This window comes from Thermobia domestica, chromosome 3 (assembly GCF_964235325.1).
Source record: "Thermobia domestica chromosome 3, izTheDome1.hap1.1, whole genome shotgun sequence".
NCBI lineage: Eukaryota > Metazoa > Arthropoda > Insecta > Zygentoma > Lepismatidae > Thermobia > Thermobia domestica.
In genome coordinates this window covers 282,406,740-282,425,237 of record NC_137456.1, presented here as the reverse complement: position 1 = coordinate 282,425,237, position 18,498 = coordinate 282,406,740, and the positions used below count along the sequence as shown (strand labels likewise).

The window sequence follows — 18,498 nt, the reverse complement described above, 5'->3', positions numbered from 1 at the left end:
ACACAAGGATTTCAATATTAGTTTGTTGGGGATTTTTTCGTCACACTTTGATTATTTTTCCTTAGACTATGCTTTATACTTATAAACTGCACAATTAATTATATTTTAATAAAGCTTCTAAGTGGCCAAATTAAAAGTAGGTTATTTTTCATGTTGCTATCCTCATTAAACACAAATTCTTGGATAACTTATTTTACACTATTCCTTAAATGGATCCGTTAGTTTTGAATCAATAACATTGTAACCTCCCCACGGTTTATGACGGTTCTCTTTTCAATTTCAGTTCATTTAAAAGAAAATAGAAAAAACGAAATTAAATCTTTCAGTTTAACGTCCTACGATTACGCCCTTTAGAGGCCGCGGTGGCTCAGTGATAGAGATCCCCTCTGGTGCATGAGGTCCCTGGTTCGATCCCAGCTCGCACCAAGTGGATTTTGTGGTGAACAAACACCGTGTACGTGGATTTTCACGGGGTTCTCCCGTTTCCTTCCACTTCATTCATTCCACCATTGCATTTATTTCTCATCTTCATCGTCTTCTTTAGCCTAGCCGGCATAATCGTGGGACGTAAAACTCAAAGATTTCATTTCATTATGCCCTTTAGGATAACGGAGACGGATGATTAGTGTAAGAGAATGATAATGAAAGAATCCGTGGAATGTGGAAGGTGCACCAGGGACTCGATGTTGTCTACCACAATCTTACTCGGCCGAAGATCGAACAAAGGACTCCACGTACCAGAGGTAAGTGACAGTGCCATTGAGCTACCGCTATCAACGGGAAAAAATTTTCTACAAAGATAAGACAATACCAATCGATACATTTCATTGGGTTGAAGAAAGTGATATTGATGACTGTAAATCGTCATGTGTAGTTTTCGAGAAAATGGAGATAAACCTTTTCTTTTGTAAACCTAAAAATTGATACTGTAGGATAATCACGCCGACTATTAAGGTGAAACTAATACTAAAGGTTGCCAGCAAAGTGACAGTAATGATATTGTTAATAATATGGTAATAACATGGTTAATGATACAGTAGATCGCGATAAACTAAATGAGACCCTTGAGGGTAATTCTCATGTGTAGTTTTCGAGAAAATCGAATTTTCAGGACCTGAAAAATGTTATTCGTCGCCAATAATAAGTGATTTTTTTATTATCCTAAAACAGACTATTTAATTATTTATGTACTGTATTATGGACAAAATACACGGTCAAGTAGCAGATAGTGGCGATTGTTGTTTGCCTTCCCCTAACGGTGACACACATACTCCCCGATGCCGTAAATGTCGCCAACACCTAGTGGCCCACTTGCCGGTAAATGTCGATCGTCGATATAGCGATGCGTCGAAGGATTGCCGCTACTGTGCTACTGGCGGCAGGGTTTCGTCGAGTCGAAACAAATATCTAGAGTCGGGATGTTGAAGTTACTACCGCGTAGCAGCAAGGACTTCATTTTGGTCCGCGCTCCTTCGATTTATTGCGGAGAATCGCGAAAGGACCAACAGGAACTATCAGTCAGGTGCGTGCGGTTATTATTATTATATATTATTTTCTCCTGACGAAATGTTCCTAAAGTGAACTCCGGGGGTCAAGAATAATCCTTGCCTCTACATCATCAAGTGAAAAATCTTGAGATGAATGCGTAAAATTGTATGAATTTAGATGACAACTATCGACGATCATTAGAAAGTGAATATGGGAGAATGGCAACTGTCGCCGACATCATTAGAAAGTGAATATAGGAGAACTACGAAATAAATAAATAGACGCGCGTCATTTTGTTATAATATTAAATGGCGAAAGCATTTTATCTGATCCGAAACGGTTATTGTCGAATATACACGGTTAAAAGAGCACTCTGATTAGAAAAATTAAAGAGACTTGAATGATTTATCCCTCTAAAAGCGATGTTTCCGTTATCGTCTCTGTGACGAAGTCGGAAGAACACGCGCCTGATAATCATGAAGTTGGTGGTTCGAACCCACTTCGGGGTACTTGTTTTTTATTTTTTTAAAACTGTTTTTTTAGACTCACCTTAATGTAACCAAATCACGCATATAAGCGATTTAACGTATTTTGGGGATGTAATTACGTGTTTCATTGGCGTTCCGTCGCGTCTCTGCCGCTAGTGGACGGCTGCGGTATAATTTTCAAAATCAAAGTGGTGCCACTGCGGATCGTCGCTGCGGGGCCGCCAATGTTTGGCGAGATGTCGCTAGTTGCCCATCGACGCTTACGACATGGGGTCTTAACAATGACACACACACTAATAACAATGACACGTACTTTCAACAAACTACTTGTAAAGCAGTGACGGATCCACGAGAAGGGCGACGGGAGCGACCGCTCCATCAACAAAGGTTGCCCTATTCTAAGCTCTTTTTTTGACACGCAGTCATATTTTCTCCTCCCAATTATACTTGATAACCAAACCACTTGGCGTGACAGCTCTTTGTGGGCCTGAGCCACTCCACGCCATCTTTTAGCGACCGGCTAAATTACGTCCAGCCTAACGAAGAACACGTGGTCAGCGCGCTTGGTCCTGTCTCTAACATACCAGGAACTTCCTAGATCTATAGTTATCGCAACGAGTCGTGAAGCTTAACCTAGATCATTACGAATTTCAGCAGCCAATAGAACGCGAGGGTGTGTCTCTGTCGTCAACTCCATCCATAAACTTTTACCAGTGTCGTCTCTTGCGTTAGAACATCTGAGGGTACAATGTTGTCGGATTGCTGCTAAGTTTCGTTTTACTTATTTTTGTTGTTGTTGGTTTATTTTTTCTATTATTCTTCTTACCGTTTAATTCAAATAATTGTTAGTGTTCGTGTTTGTAGTTCATTAAGTTGTGTTTTCTTGTCGCTTGTTTGTGTCTTTTAAGTTTGGCAAAGTTGTTTATGCACTTCTCTTGTTTCACATTTCCTCAATGCGTTCGGAAGGCAGCTTCATAAATCCAACCGAATTCTTCCGATGTATCACACATGAGGCAAAGCAGTTCTACGATTGGTGTAGAGCCCAGGCTTCACGAGTCGTCGCGGTCACTATAGTGAGTGTCACATATTTTATTCACTGACACCCCAGTTCGCCTCATGATACTGAGTGGACGCTAAAAATTGGAAAGCATCGGCCGAGAATCAAACACAGGACCACGCGGACGTAAGTCCAAAGCTTAACCACTAAACTACGAAGTTCCCTAATTGTACTTAATTGTTCCCTGCAAATGGCACAGACATAGGGATTTAAACTGACTAATTGTGTACTATTTTCTTCTGCTTTGATGTAAAATTCCGTATTTTGAGCCTATATTAATCTTATTAGGAGCTAATCCGCTCGTCCCCTCCAAATGTCCAACCTAGATCTGCTAGTATTGTAAAAATGGCGTAGTTACTGAGCGCCATTAACAGTTAATCTTTCATTACGGATACGTGCTTCTTTAATTTCGTTGAAGTTTCCACTAATTTCGTTTCGTGACTGCAAAGTATCCGTCTGTCACAACATGAGAACGATTCAACGTGTCACGTGTCTGCAACTTTCTTGTCTTTCGTCTCTCTTCTCCTCTTTCGACTTGCACACAGCGTAGTCACGAGTTAACAGAAAAGAAAAGGAAAAAAGAGAACCCACGAGAGCAGAAAGAAGAAAAGAGTGCTGCTGCAGCTGGAAAGGACGGCTGAAAATTACGAGTGACATCTATCGGACGCAAAAGCAATCAACCGGATGACAAAGCCGAATGGGAGTTCAAAATGATTTGAACACAGCAATTTGCAACGACAAACTCCAACTGTTGTTCTCTCTCTTTTCTGCTTTTTTTCTTTTCTTCCTTCCTTGTTTCTTTTCTCAACTCTTGCTTCCAAAACTATCTCGTAAACTTGAAAAAGAGAATATTTTGGTTACTTCTTACATGTAACTTAATGGAAGAAGTACATAATTTTTGTACACAATGTTGAATCGTTTGGTGGAATCTAGTTCATGAAATGCATATTTCAAGAAAAACAGAAACTGAACTATGCCTCTTCTTCCCCATAATAATTATATACATCAACAAAAGCTTTCTGATAGGTAACAATTTAATTTGGTTATACACAAACAATTCCAAAATTTGTTAACATAAATTTAAAAGCAATAATAATTATTTTTGGTCTTACAGCAATATTTCAATTATTGCAGTTTCAATTATCGTGGTTCTCGATTTATCACAGTTTATAATTTGATGCCAAAATTTCAATCATTGCGCTGCAACCAATATCCTATTGCCGAGACGTAGCTTAGTACTACATACCGGTATGCAACCACAACTACATTTAGTTCTAGTCTTCAGTCTCCAGGTAGCGCCCTCCTAGCGCTTTGTTTTTAGCTGACGATCAATAGTATACAAGTAAAAAGTTTGTATATAAATAAAGAGTAATCTTCTTGTTCTAAATGAACTTTCATATTCTACTTAACATGTTTAACATATTTCTATGATTTTTCATAGTTATGATCACAAATTTTACACATTGCGATTGTCACAGATTAAATCATTGTGGCAATTTTTGACACTAAGAGCTGCGATAATCAAAGTGTGTTCCTGTAGTTTCTTATACCTTCAAACCAAGGAACAATTATGCTCTTTTAAAATCAGTGCCATAATAAATCTTTTCGAAGTCCCGGTGCAAGCATGTGTATATATACCGGGTGTTCTAGAAATTAGCCCCCATGGACAGCAGAGCGCCATTCTTCAAGTCAAAAGAAAGCGAAAATGCCATATAATCGTACACCCTCCACGGCCTCTTTTAACCATTACGGGAATTAAAAGTTTCACTATGTGGCAACGTCGTAGATTAACTTAGAGCCATTAGCATTGCTCTACAAATCCATCAAGCAGCTACATTGAATTCTTACGCTAATACAGTGATCATAGTGTCAACTTCTATAGACAAATTTTAGAGAGCAATTGTCTTTCCTTCCAAATTTGGAGATTATGGCAATAAACATAATACATATTTTCTAAATCTGCCCCAATTGAACGAATGTATTAAATTTACTTTTTTTATGTTTAAGATTTCACCAAAAATATCTCGATTTTAATGTGTTACGTCTATTTCCACAGGGTGCACTGCAGGATGTTCGGTTGGTGGCAGGTCCCCACGGTTACCTGAACCAGTGCCCTCATTTGGATACAACGTGCCCTACGTGTGGACAGTTTTCCTTGCTCCAGTCTACCGTGGAGCAGCTACAACGACACTTACATGAGCTTACACAAAGAGTAAGTACCTGTGCAATCATGTAACTAGTACCTATAGAAGTATTATAATGTTCTAAATCATTTCTTTCCAAGAAATCAATGATGTGTTATGAAGAATACACGGAACTTTGCCGAGACGGAGGAGAGTTGACGGGTACAATAGCAACGAGACTATTGGTTACTTCTAAAGGACATGATTCATGTATCCTAATAGTGAGTTTCATATATTGCACAAGGGAGGGTTCGTGTATTATATTGGTGACAGGTTTATACAAAAGGGTATTTATGTTTTACAGATTATCATTCACATATTTTACACAGATAGATTTATGTTTTCAAGAGATGGATTTATATATTTTGCAGAGCGTAGGTTAAAATACATTGCAGAGAGTGATTCATAGGTTTTTCAGAGATGCAAAGGGACAATACATATGGAAGGATTCAGTCTCTATTTGGAAGCATGTTGCACATAAGAACATTATGTAATTCTTTAAGTGTCTGGAGATTCACCTCCAATCTAGCTTTTGGTGCATGGGGTCCCTGCTTTGATCCCAGCTGGCGCCAAGTGAACTTTGTTGTGGACAAACACCGTGTGCGTTGGTTTTCTCGGGATTCTCCCGTTTTCTCTCACTTTCTTCATTTCACTTATTTCTCATCATCACCGTCTCCTTTAGCTTAGCCGGCATAATCGTGAGACGTAAAACTCAAAGATTTCATTTCATTTCATTTTGAAGCTAGCCTTGGAATTTCTTCATATCGTGCAGAACTGTAAAAATTATCAGAAGATATGTGATGTAAAATTCTCTATTCTCTTTAACAAAATATCCAGAACAGGGGATGATTAGTTCGGTTAGCAATTTCAGCTGGCTTTGTTCATGAAATTATGCTTTTCTATTATTCATAATAACTCAGTGTCATTCCATTCTCGTTTCAATAAATGCGTGGATTACCAGAAACGGAAATCTCAATTTCAGCCCCTTCTGTCTCATGAATTACAAGTCTCTGAAAAAATACTTTTTAGTTACATTTCGATCCCCTATGATCTTTACTTGGTTTGTTGATTTGAAGTTAACGTCTCGTTAAACACCGAGTTCATATGAGACGTAGATCTACAGCTTAACGTGGGATCTAAACCATATGAGCTCCCACCGAGAATCGAGCCGGAGTCTCCCATGCGGAAGATGCTTCTACTAACCATATAGATACGAGGGCGCTTTCCTTTAATTTTATTTCCGTGAATCCACATAAGATGGCTACTCTTTTGTTTTTGTTTTTTAAATTAAAACACAGAACTTGAATATATATATATATATATATATATATATATATATATATATATATATATATATATATATATATATATATATATATATATATATATATAAGTCAACATAAGCGATTACTTGGACGTATTGATATGACATCCATCACATAAATGATGTTAGAAGTCCAAATTGGCTGGGAACAAACAATAATATATGATACCGGTGCTATTTGGTTTTAAAATAGTGTACATTAAAAAAAACAACTACAAGTTAATTTTATCACGTAGCTTTTACCAAACAAATTGAGACATAGAATATTGAATCCAATAACTCTACGGCTACTAATGACAATTCATTTTCTCTGGAAGTTAAGAGTCACCGGAACTTCAGAGAAAATTGTAGCAATTCTTAGCATGAAATGGAACAATTTTACAGATAACAATAAGAGAACGTTTTCTACACAATATTATTATAAAGATTGACATTTTGTTTTAAATTTGTGTTATATGAAGCAAAAAGGTGCAGTAATCAAATTTCCAATAGACTAAAACAGAACTTTTTTGAATCAAATTGTTTGGGGAATTATGAATACATCCTTGGAAGTGTAGTGCCCTGGGAATTTTGATTAATGTCTTTGAAGCATACAGATGACTTGAGGATTAAATAGACCTTTGTATTACATAAAAGAAGGTTTGTTTCAAAAAAATATTCATGTTAAAATATTGAAGAGTTAATATTTTTTTCTGGAGAAAAGTGAAATTCACATGCATTTTGTACACTCAATATTTATCTAGTGAATGTTTGAAACTAGTATTTTAGTTTAGATGTGATATAACTAAATCTAACACATCAATGTTTTTAACCCTTTTCTTGACAATGTATCCTTTGGGATACATAATTTTTTGAACATTTTTTTCGTTCTTGGACTACCTATTTTGGCAATGTATCCTATGGGATACATTACATCACAGCCTTGTCTAAATAAAACATTTAACTAAAATGTGCAATTATCTATTATTTTATAATGGCACGGAAGTCGCATCCAGTATTTTTTCTGAGCAACACAAGTCTCCTTGCCAAGAAAAGGGTTAAAATACACAAAATTTCGATTTCTCATTTAAAAAAAAAAAAACTATTCGAGTTCTTACTATACAGTGAATACATACGTGAACGACATTGAATTATTCAGTTATTATTATTAATTATTAAGATCAAGAAAATCTAGCTTTTTATGGGTAGGGTAATGAAAACTTCCATTTTGGGAGCGTTTATTATTGTCTTTACCACTTTTCTTTTCCTCTAGTAAATACACCAACTGAGTTGCCCAATTCCAAAATGTCTCCCTTGTCAACTTTATTAATCTTTCGGGAGACCAAGTTCTTTTCTTTTTTTATCATCTTGATTTAACCAAAAAGAAGATTTGTGAAATGAAAAATAAACACCTGAACACATTAAATGACATAAATTAACTGAAATTAGGTATAAATCATAAACGATGAAAAAATTCCAAAATAATTGACAAGAAACGTTTTGCAACTGGGAAACTCAAGAAAATGTCTTTACAACATAAATTACGTGTAAGTTTTAGGTTCAAGTTGGAGATAAATTTCCTATCTTGATTAGTTTTCAAATTGTTTGCATACAAGAATAAGTTATGCAACTCAACATATCAATGACGTCATTTTGGTTACCTATGCAGTTTATCAATGTCTGAAAGTTATACATCTTGGTGTATTTATATACAGGGTTATTATAAATGATTGGAGCGGTTTCAGAGCTCTATAATAACTGTATTACTGTATATATTGCGATATTTTTTTTCACACACATAGAAAAACTCAAAAAGTTTTTAACAATTACAAATGTTCGATATGTGCTCCCTTAATGATTCGACAGACATCAAGCCGAAAATCAAGTTCTTTCCACACTCGACGTAGCATGTCCTATCAATGAGTTCCAAAGCATTGTTGATGCGGGCTCGCAGTTCTGGCAGGTTTACTGGTAGAGGATGTATGAATACTGAATCTTTCACATAACCCCACACACAAAAAAACAATGGTCTACGCGTGGTGTTACGTCAGGAGAGCTTGGAGGCCGTGACATGAAATGCTTTCTTGGCGCCCGTCGCCATCTTGTCTCACTGCTCACTGCTGCACTCTTGTGGAGAAATCTGAAGTACATTTGCAACAAACAAAACTTTTTGAGTTTTTCCTACGTTACTGTTGAGTTTTGTTGCAATATCTTAATTACTAGAGCTACAGTGAATTTATGAAATCGCTTCAATCATTTATAATAACCCTGTATATTTGGACTACCTACTGACAGCCAAGAAAATATAACAGGAACAGGAACAGATAGGAAAACATTACGATTATGAGATGTTCTCAGTTCGTGAAACACTTTTTTGTGCCTTCCAGGGCCGGTTCTAGATACTTCTTAAGTGTAAGCGAACAATATTTATGCGCACCCACCTAAATAATAATAAAAGAGTACAAAGTTGTAATTGACAAAAATTCTTCAAATAATTGTTACAATTGCAAATTTCTTCAATATCTATAGTCTCCCCGTGATAGAGATCTGCACGGGCCCGGGCCCAGCCCGCGGGCCGGGCTCGGGTCTACAAAGCATAGATCACTTCGGGCTCGGGCCGGGTTAGGGCCGTAAATTTTCAAATATACAATCCTATTTCTCGGGTCTTTTCGGGTCTAACTTTGTAACGATATTTATCGGACCGTTCTTTCTGGATAACCTTTAAAGCACATCTAAATTTCTAACTTGATACGCTCACACTAAAAATCAAATAAACATGCTTAGCTTATCTGTGAGTGAAAGTTAGAATTCCATTGTTTTTCTTCGCAGCAATCGACAATGACTGCTTTGAGGACTATCTGAGTGAGTTCAGTACACATCCATTTGCATAACAATTTGCACACATTGACATTTTGTTTTAAATATTTGGAGTATTCAGGTTTCCATTTCATGAGAATTTATATAAGTAAAATATTTAGTTTAACGTTCCACGGTTATGCACCGAGGCTAAGGAAGACGGAAATTATATAAATGATTATTTTCTTTAGAGAATTCATATAGGTAGTAAGTGTGCACGATATTTTATTTCGTTATTCTCTCTGAATCATGTAAGCTTACAAACTGAAAAAATAAACTTCTAATTGTTGTAAATAAAATATAATTGTGCGTTAATTATTAAGTTTTCGGGCTCATTTGCTTATCATATAAACTCGGGCCGGGCTCGGGCCTAAAGGCTAAAACATATTTCGGACTTGGGTCGGGCATTATAAATTCACGGGTCAGAGCTAAAACTTCCGGCCCGTTCAGACCTCTACCCTGTGAATATTAACGAAAAATGGCGAAATTGTAACTAATTGACTGTGGATGAATTCTGAACAAAGTTCCAGTTTTAATGATTAATAGCATTTCTTATTAAATAAGCACAAGACACAACTAAAATATATACCTTAGATGTATTTTGACAACTACAATTGAAACATAAAAGTCGAAACAGAATAAAACTCATGAGCTTCAAATCTAACATTAACACAGGTTTGATTTTGACAGAGAGAAATGTTCTTATGCTTCATTAAAAGTATCTTTACATAGTATTTTCTAATTTATGACAATTAGCTTAGTTTCTCGTTTTCTTCGTCACTGAAAATTTCGTATTATAAAGACACTTTTTGGCTTTCAATTTGAGAAAATCTCTCATTATAGCATCCATTTCATGGAGTATGTCATTTTCAATGGCCATCAAAACTACTCCATTTAATTGTTCGTGAAATATAGTTGATCTCAAATAATTATTTATTAACTTTAGCTGAACTTGTTTAATACACAACAAATGACAAAAGTGTATACCGGTACCTTAATCGATGTTTAATTTGTCTTCGATCCAATGGTGGAACTTCAAAATCAGGTTTCCCCGCAAAAATTCTTTTCAGGGCCCCTTAGGCCCATAAAACAATTCAGTCCTTTCATGTCTCTCTCTCCAACATAGACGTTCGAAATCAGGAAATGAGTAACACAATGCAAACACAAGTAGTGGCACACCCAAGATTTCTCTTTTGGGTCCGAAGATTTTTCGGAGTAGATAATTTTGTAAATAATTTCGTGTATTTGCTCTCTGAAATTGTGCTAATTTTCTTAAAAATTAAAGGTTCTGGGGGGCTGAACTTTGAGCAGGAAAAATCAATGTACCCATGTCCTAAGAAAGGAAATGAACCCGTATACTCATCTATATAAACATATAAGGTAATAAAGCCTCATCAAAGGAGATAAAATAGATCAAAAAGTCCGAAATTCGAATTTTTTGTAATCTTTTACCAATGAAAGGGAACGAAATGGACCACCTAAATTTACAGAAGTACATACTCCGGTCCTTTACTACCATATCAAATTTTTAAATTTGGCAATTTCCAAAATTAAAGAGAGTTTTCCTATGTACTCCCCAAATTCAGGGGGTGGACCAAAGTACTCTTTCCAAACCCAAGAAGGCATTGACCCTTATGACGTCATATCACATGATCAGGTCACGTGACGTCTCTTAGCCAATCAGAATCGAGTTCGGCCAATTGACCCAAACACTACTGACGATAAATGTGCATCACGAAGGACGTCATTGATATAGATGTGCTAATTGTCAGTTATAAAATGAGATTTGCTCTGAAATTCTGGTGCTACGGTTTGATTTTGTCCCTATGCTGTAGACTTGTAGGTGTACTCCAAATAACCAGGAGAGAATTGCGTAACCTCATGTAGCGCCACCTCAATACATCATTGACCCCCCACCTTGCAGCACTCATTCTATGTCGAATCTGAAACGCGTAGCATTTTGAGATCCCAACCAATAGTTCACCGTGATTGTTAGAAAGGAGATATAGTCGTTGAGCCAGGAGGTTTCATGGTTTCATCTCTGAGGACTTGGTGTACCATACATTTTTTGATTCAAAACAATACCAGAATTACTTTTATCCATGATACTGTCAGTTACAGGGTAGCTATTGGCCGCCATATTGGAAAATGGCCGCTAATATTGCAATTTTTGAGACCATTTGTTAACAAGGGAGTTGCATGATTACATCTCTGTGGACTTGGTGTACTATACATTTTTTAATGCTACACAATACCAGAATGGCTTTTATCCATGATACTGTCAGTTACAGGGTAGCTACTGGCCGCCATATTGGAAAATGGCCGCTAATATTGCAATTTTTGAGACCATTTGTTAACAAGGGAGTTGTATGATATATTTCTGTGGACTTGGTGTACTATACATTTTTTGATGCTACACAATACCAGAATGGCTTTTATCCATGATACTGTCAGTTACAGGGTAGCTAATGGCCACAATATTGGAAAATGGCCGCTAATATTGCAATTTTTGAGACCATTTGTTAACAAGGGAGTTGCATGTTCTGAAAATAATATTGAAGAAACTATAAATAAAGACACACAGGGAACAAAAGGTTCAACGATGTTCAGCAAAAGACCTGCAGCAGTTGAAAGATACTATTTAAACTCTGATATGAGAGCAGCATTTCTTCACATGGTTCGTGAAAGAACAAGCTGCAATTCTTCTCCAGGACAATCTGTGCTACATCCAGATCTTTCTTTGCCTAGGATCCAAAAAGATGAACGTGATGTTTCAGCGTTACAAAACCTAATGACCAATGAATGGATAAATCCGTTTGAAGAAATAGATATGATCAATTTATCTACTGGAACTGTGCCAACTCCAGACATTGTCAAAGACATGGTCACAGCACATGAAGTAAGCCAAAAAGCTTATGAAAAATTCAAGAAAGATCATTTGTCTGAAGACTCAAAACCAGAAGAATTTTTCAAGCCTCTCAAGAAGCAGAAGCTGAAGACGTTCTCCGATTTGAAAAAGAAAGAGAGTGTGAAGATGAATAACACAGAGTTCGTTTTCCCCTCTGGGACCTCTTCCATGATCTTTGGCTACTCCTGATGGTTCGATTCGAAAAACTGCTAAGTCCAAACTGATGGAAGTCCTGACCAAAGACTTTGCAACTGATGGGCAAATTCCTAGTGACGCTGTTAACATCTTTGATGGAATGTGTCTTGTTCAAAAGCTGCCACAGGGACTACAAACATTTGGCGAAGTAGCTGACAAGCTCTTTTCGAGAATATTACAAGAAGCCGTATTTTCTCAGACAATTCACGTTGTCTTTGATACGTACAGACAAGTGTCTATAAAAAGTAGCGAACGAAAACATCGAGCTGTCGGTGATTCTATAAAAGTGAAACATATAACTCCTGCCCATTCAGTCCGAAAATGGAAGCAGTTTTTATCTGATGACGAGAACAAGAAAGAACTTATACGTTTCATTTGTAAAGAGTGGCAGGGCGTGCAGTATCTCAATCAGCTGAATACACGAGTTATGTATGTTACTTGTGAAGAAAAGTGCCATAAAATTACAAGCAAACTGGCACAAGAAGCTCCTGAGTTGACATGTTTCCAAGAAGAGGCGGATACCCGACTTCTTCTTCACGTACAACATGCTCTTTTTTCGGGATTTAGAAAGATAATTATTAACTCCGTTGACACAGATGTTGCTGTTATTATATTATTTGCTATAGAAGAACAGTTGAAAAAGTACAAGGGATCAATATTTCTAAAATGTGGATCTAGTGACAGAGTAAAGTACTACAACATGAGAGATGAATGCTTTTCTAGGTCAAGAAGTGTGTAAAGTATTGCCCGGACTTCATTCATTTACTGGGTGCGATGCAGTAAGTGCATTTGCAGGCAAGGAGAAATCTGCAGCCTACAAGATAATGACTCAAAATTCTAGACTCAGAACCGCTTTAAGTATTCTTGGAACTCAAGCTGAAATACCAGAGGAAACAAAGAAGCAGCTTGAGTTCTTTGTTTGCTAGCTCTACTCTAGACAGCAAAAGTTCACTGACATCAATGAATTGCGTTACAGCATATTTTCTGCTAAAAAGGGGTCTGTTGAACCTCATAGCCTTCCTCCATGTCGGAACAAGCTCTATCAACATATAAGAAGAGCAAACTACCAAGCCCTCGTTTGGAAGAAATGTCTACAAGCTGATCCAGAGCTTCCATCCCCGGTGGACCATAGCTGGATTTCTACAACGGACAGTGAGGGAAGATCTTGTCTGGGAGTACAATGGATGGATTCTCCTGCCCCTGAAGCTGTTTTGGAACTGATGTCATGTTCTTGCCCAAGAAAATGTGCCATGCCTTCATGTGTGTGCCTTTCCAACAGCCTCAGATGTATAGACATGTGCAAAATACAGACCTGTTTCAACTATGAAAAAGTCACTGATTTCGACGCTGGACTGTCATCTCATGACGACAGCAGTGAAGATGAAGACTAACATGAATAATTTTTGAAGGAACTTATTGGTACAAATATTAAATACTTCAGAAATATGTATCTCGGTAAAATATTTCCAGGGAAAATAACAAGTGTTACAATTTAAAACAAGGTCGTTTCTCCTTTAATCGCAAATATCTCCTAATCGATTGGTTCTAATAAAAAATATTACTGAACATAATATGTGCAAAATTTTATCCTCTTCAATTTCATTCCTCTTCATTTTCTCGATAAGAGGAACCGTTTATGAGATAAATACGCGAAACCTCGTAAATGTAGAGACATGACAGCCATTTTTCAATATGGCGGCTTTAAGCTACCACAAATTTCATGGTATCATCATTTGATGAACACCTTGGACCACTGTGAATACAAAAAGATATATATCATCAAGTCCTTAGAGATGAAACCAAAAACCTATTTTTTGGATTCTGGCTCAACGACTAATATATGAAGCATTCATAAGTAAACAATACGTACGTTCTACAAATCCAGCAACGCAAGGCCGGATCTTGAATCCTGCGAACTACGCGTTCGCAGGAGGCGCCAAATGATGAGGGTGCCAAACTGGAAAATTAATTTTGTCTTTTAAACATCAATATTTATTAGAGAAAATGTTATGGTGAAAAATTTTCCAAATAGCTTCAAATAAATATTGTACAAACTGAGATACAAATAAAAATGCATCAAAAGGACAATAAACTTGAATTTTCCTTAGATTGGCTGTAAAACATTCCTTTACAATTGAAATGGATTCTTACATCAATTGGAACCAATGCCACATTCACATGTGACGTTAGTTTGAGGAAAATTTCCTGCGGCGCAGGGAGATTATGGAAGATTTTTTAAAGCGAGAAAAAGGGAGATTTCGCGACATGTGACTGGGAAATTTAGCTTTTTAATAGATGTTATATTAACCACCACAGCAGTACGACTAAAAACAGTGGCATTATTTCCACAGTCCCACTATATGAACACAAGACAAATGTAACAGACTCTTTATTCTCTCCCAACAACCCTTCTGCAACCTTGCTAGAGGATGTCATTGCCAAATATATACCACATTTAAGGGTTGAGAAAGGTCTGCGTAAACGAAATGCACAGTATTGAAGTTCTAGCGACTAAGCTTTTTTTGTCGATTGGTCTACGGAGGCGTGCGAATGCTGAGAAAAGGTAGGCGGTACGAATGGATTTTTTAAAATCTTTTCTGAGGGAAGTTTCTAATATCACTGGCTCACAGTCGCTGCCTACTGCTTAGTGCTCACTTTGTTAATGCCTATTAGTCTATTTGACATTCAACATTTTCGTTTCTGTCCTGAGTCGTTTTTTAAATTTATAATGATGTGTGTTTTCACTCAATAGTACTTTCTTTCTCATGTAATAATAATGACCGAAGATAAAAAAAAAAACAAGTTAGCATTTTATCGGAAGGAAGATGACAGACAAGCGAAGGCTCTTAAAAAGTTTCTTTCGGATAACATTTTCAAAGTGATAATCATGCAAATGTTGAGGTGAGGAAGTTGTCAATACCAGTTATTGTTAACGAAGCATTTGCAAATCAACTAACTTTTGAAACTGTAAGTTTATTTTACTTGATTACAGTAATTTAATTATTAAATTAAAATGGAGTGGATACGACCTCTTCGGCTACGGGTCTGAGTAAATTTAATGTATTTCAAGATTTGTTTGAGTATAATTAGTTTTCACGCAGTAATGCGTACATAACTCGAAAGGGTAACTGTAATCGAAAGGTCATTAGGATTATATGTAACCAGTGGCGTATTTACGATTTTGTTTCAGTGGGGGCTTTGCTAACTTTTGGGGAAGATTTGCCTAAAAATGTGAAAATTTTGCAAGATGTTTCATATACTTTACTATAGTAAGTAAGATTTCGGAGGGGCTTAAGCCCGGAAGCCTCCCATAATTACGCCACTGTATGTAACATTTTTTTTAGAATTCTCACTGTCAATCACAGCAGCGTATGGATACGCTCGTTGTATATAACAGTGTAACAATTATTATCAATCTATTCTCTCCTATTAAATTCAGATGGAGCAATATTTTTAAACATTTTTTAAGAGTCCTAATGCAAAGTAGAGTTTTGATTATTAGTTACTTGTGATCAGGGATGCACTAGCCGAGGTGATCCGAAAGTCTTAATTTTTAAGAATAAAAAAGCACAATTTTAGGGTGCAAATACAGAAAAATATTTGCATTTCGTAGTCTGCTCTGAAAAATCTTCGAACCTAAAAGAGAAATCTTGGATGCACCACTCTTTATGTTATATATTGTGTTACTTACTGCCTGATTTCGAATGTCTATGTTGGAAAGAGACATGGCAGGACTGAATTGTTTTATATGCCTAAGAGGTCATAAGAAGAATTTTTGCGGGGTGTGGGTTAAGAATTTTTTGCGCGGGAACCTGATTTTGAAGTTCCGCCACTGGATCGAAGATGAATTAAATACTGATTGAGGTACACATTTTTGTCATTTGTTGTGTATTAAACAAGTTCAGCTAAAATTAATAAAAAAGTATTTGAGATCAACTACCGTATATCTCAAGAACGATTAAATGGATTAGTTTTGATAGCCTTGAGAATAACACACTTAATGAAATGGATACGGATGCAATAATAAGAGATTATGCCAAATTGAAAGCCAGAAAAGTGTCTTTATAACATGAATTTTTCAGCAACAAAGATAACTAGTAATTAAGCTAATTACCATAACCGTATCACTAGAAAATACTATGTAAATATGCTTTTAATGAAGCATAAGAGACAAGTATACCTCTTTGTCAAAATTAAATCTGTATTAATGTTAGACCTGAAGCTCAAAAGTTTTATTCTTTCGACATTTATTTTTCAGCTGTACTTGTCAAAATACATCTTAGGTATATATCTTGTGTCTTGTGCTTATTTAATAAAAAAATGCAATTAATTATTAAAATTGGAACTTTATTCAGTATTCATCCACAGTCAATTAGTTACCGGTATAATTTCCCCATGTTTCGTTAATATTCACAGGGAGACTACAGATATTGAATAAGTTTGCAATTCGAAGAGTTTTTGTACATTGCAACCTTCTACTCTTTTATTATTATTTATGTGGGGGCGCCAAAATATTGTTTTGCTTACACTTAAGAAATGTCTAGAACTAGCCCTGCAGCAACGTCATTTCTCAGATTTTGCTTGAGAAGAGCAAGATTCTCCAATACAAGTAGCGCTTCGTTTTCTTCATTGGTATAACATTATCCTATTGATTAAAATTTATTTAAATCCTAAACTCATGAGTAATTGCCCTCTGGAGCCTCAAATGACACATACTTAAATCTGGGTTACTCCGTTACCATTTATAATGTTCTTAGTGCAGTAAATCGAAAAAAAATCTCACCACAGCTGTCTAGAGTAAAAATTGGCCTCCTATTTCTTACAGCCTTGCGAGGTAACATCCGTGACAGTAAAAGAAAATTATATAGTATGCTGTATCACTCTGATTTCAACTTTACTATTCATACCATCCCTCTGCAGTGCAAAATTTTACAGATCTAATATAGTGATTTCACTTTAGATGAATATCACATATCCGTGTTCATGCTTATTTTTCAGCTAGAGAATTTTTTTTAATTCCTTTGATTCGCACTAAGAGATCTCCATTATCTGTCCTTCTTAGACAAGTGTCTCCTACGTAAATCTTCATGATTCATTGTCAACATCCTGTCGTGCAGGACAAATCAAGACGCCTTCTTTTCTTCTTCCACTTCCTGACAGATGGTATTCTGAATTCTGCAAGTAAAATTTTGTGTAGATAATCATTATTCCTTGTTTGAACTGTGACAGTTGACAGAATTGGGTTTCTTTGATGTTCGCTTATTTCCTTCAAGTTAATAAATCTTTCTTTTTATTTCCTTTTAAGTGACAGCAGTGTAGAATACAACAACCACAAGCCCACTGGTTTCTACATACAACTACTGTTTGTGTTATAAGACAGTGCTGTTAAAAAAATCGTAGTATTTACAAAAAAAAAAAAACACACACACACACACACACACATACTTACAAAAGACAATTTTGCTTAATCAGATAAAATAATACGTTTCTCTCTTGTTGTGGGTTGTAAATAACACAAAATATTCTGAGCAAAATGTGGACTGAAAAATTATGATAGAAGTTATACTACTCCTTGTTCACCACCATCATGCATCTTTCTTCCTTCTTTACCGACCCGTTACCGATATTGAAAATCTGGCACAATGAAATTTACGACATAAACAAATATTTAAGTGGAAATAGCAAGTAAAATATATCCAATAAATACTCGTAAAATAATATATAGATAATACACTAATAATATACCGCATAATATTATATCACTAATAATAATAATAATAATAATAATAATAATAATAATAATAATAATAATAATAATAATAATAATAATAATAATAATAATAATAGAGAATTTGCTGGCCCTCAGTTGGCTGCCCTGGACCACAGGCAATGTTGGCCCGTGCATAAATACGGTCCTAAGTAGATTTAAAAATGAAATGGACAAATACTAATTACAGCATATAAATCTTTATATTTATTATTACGAGATTTTTGTCACGCGACAAACTTTATTCTCTGTA

General features: G+C 36.0%; 1 protein-coding gene across 3 annotated transcripts in view; it reads left to right on the top strand.

Moving 5' to 3' along the window:
- The window catches only part of LOC145681096 (protein kinase C-binding protein NELL1-like), a 434,908-nt gene that overhangs the window by 362,190 nt on the left and 54,220 nt on the right, over window positions 1-18,498 (top strand). For all 3 annotated transcript variants that reach the window (XM_081752492.1, XM_081752491.1, XM_081752493.1), the window contains exon 5: window positions 5,090-5,245. In XM_081752492.1, the coding sequence (XP_081608618.1) occupies window positions 5,090-5,245 (156 nt within the window). The remainder of the gene's footprint in view (window positions 1-5,089; window positions 5,246-18,498) is intronic.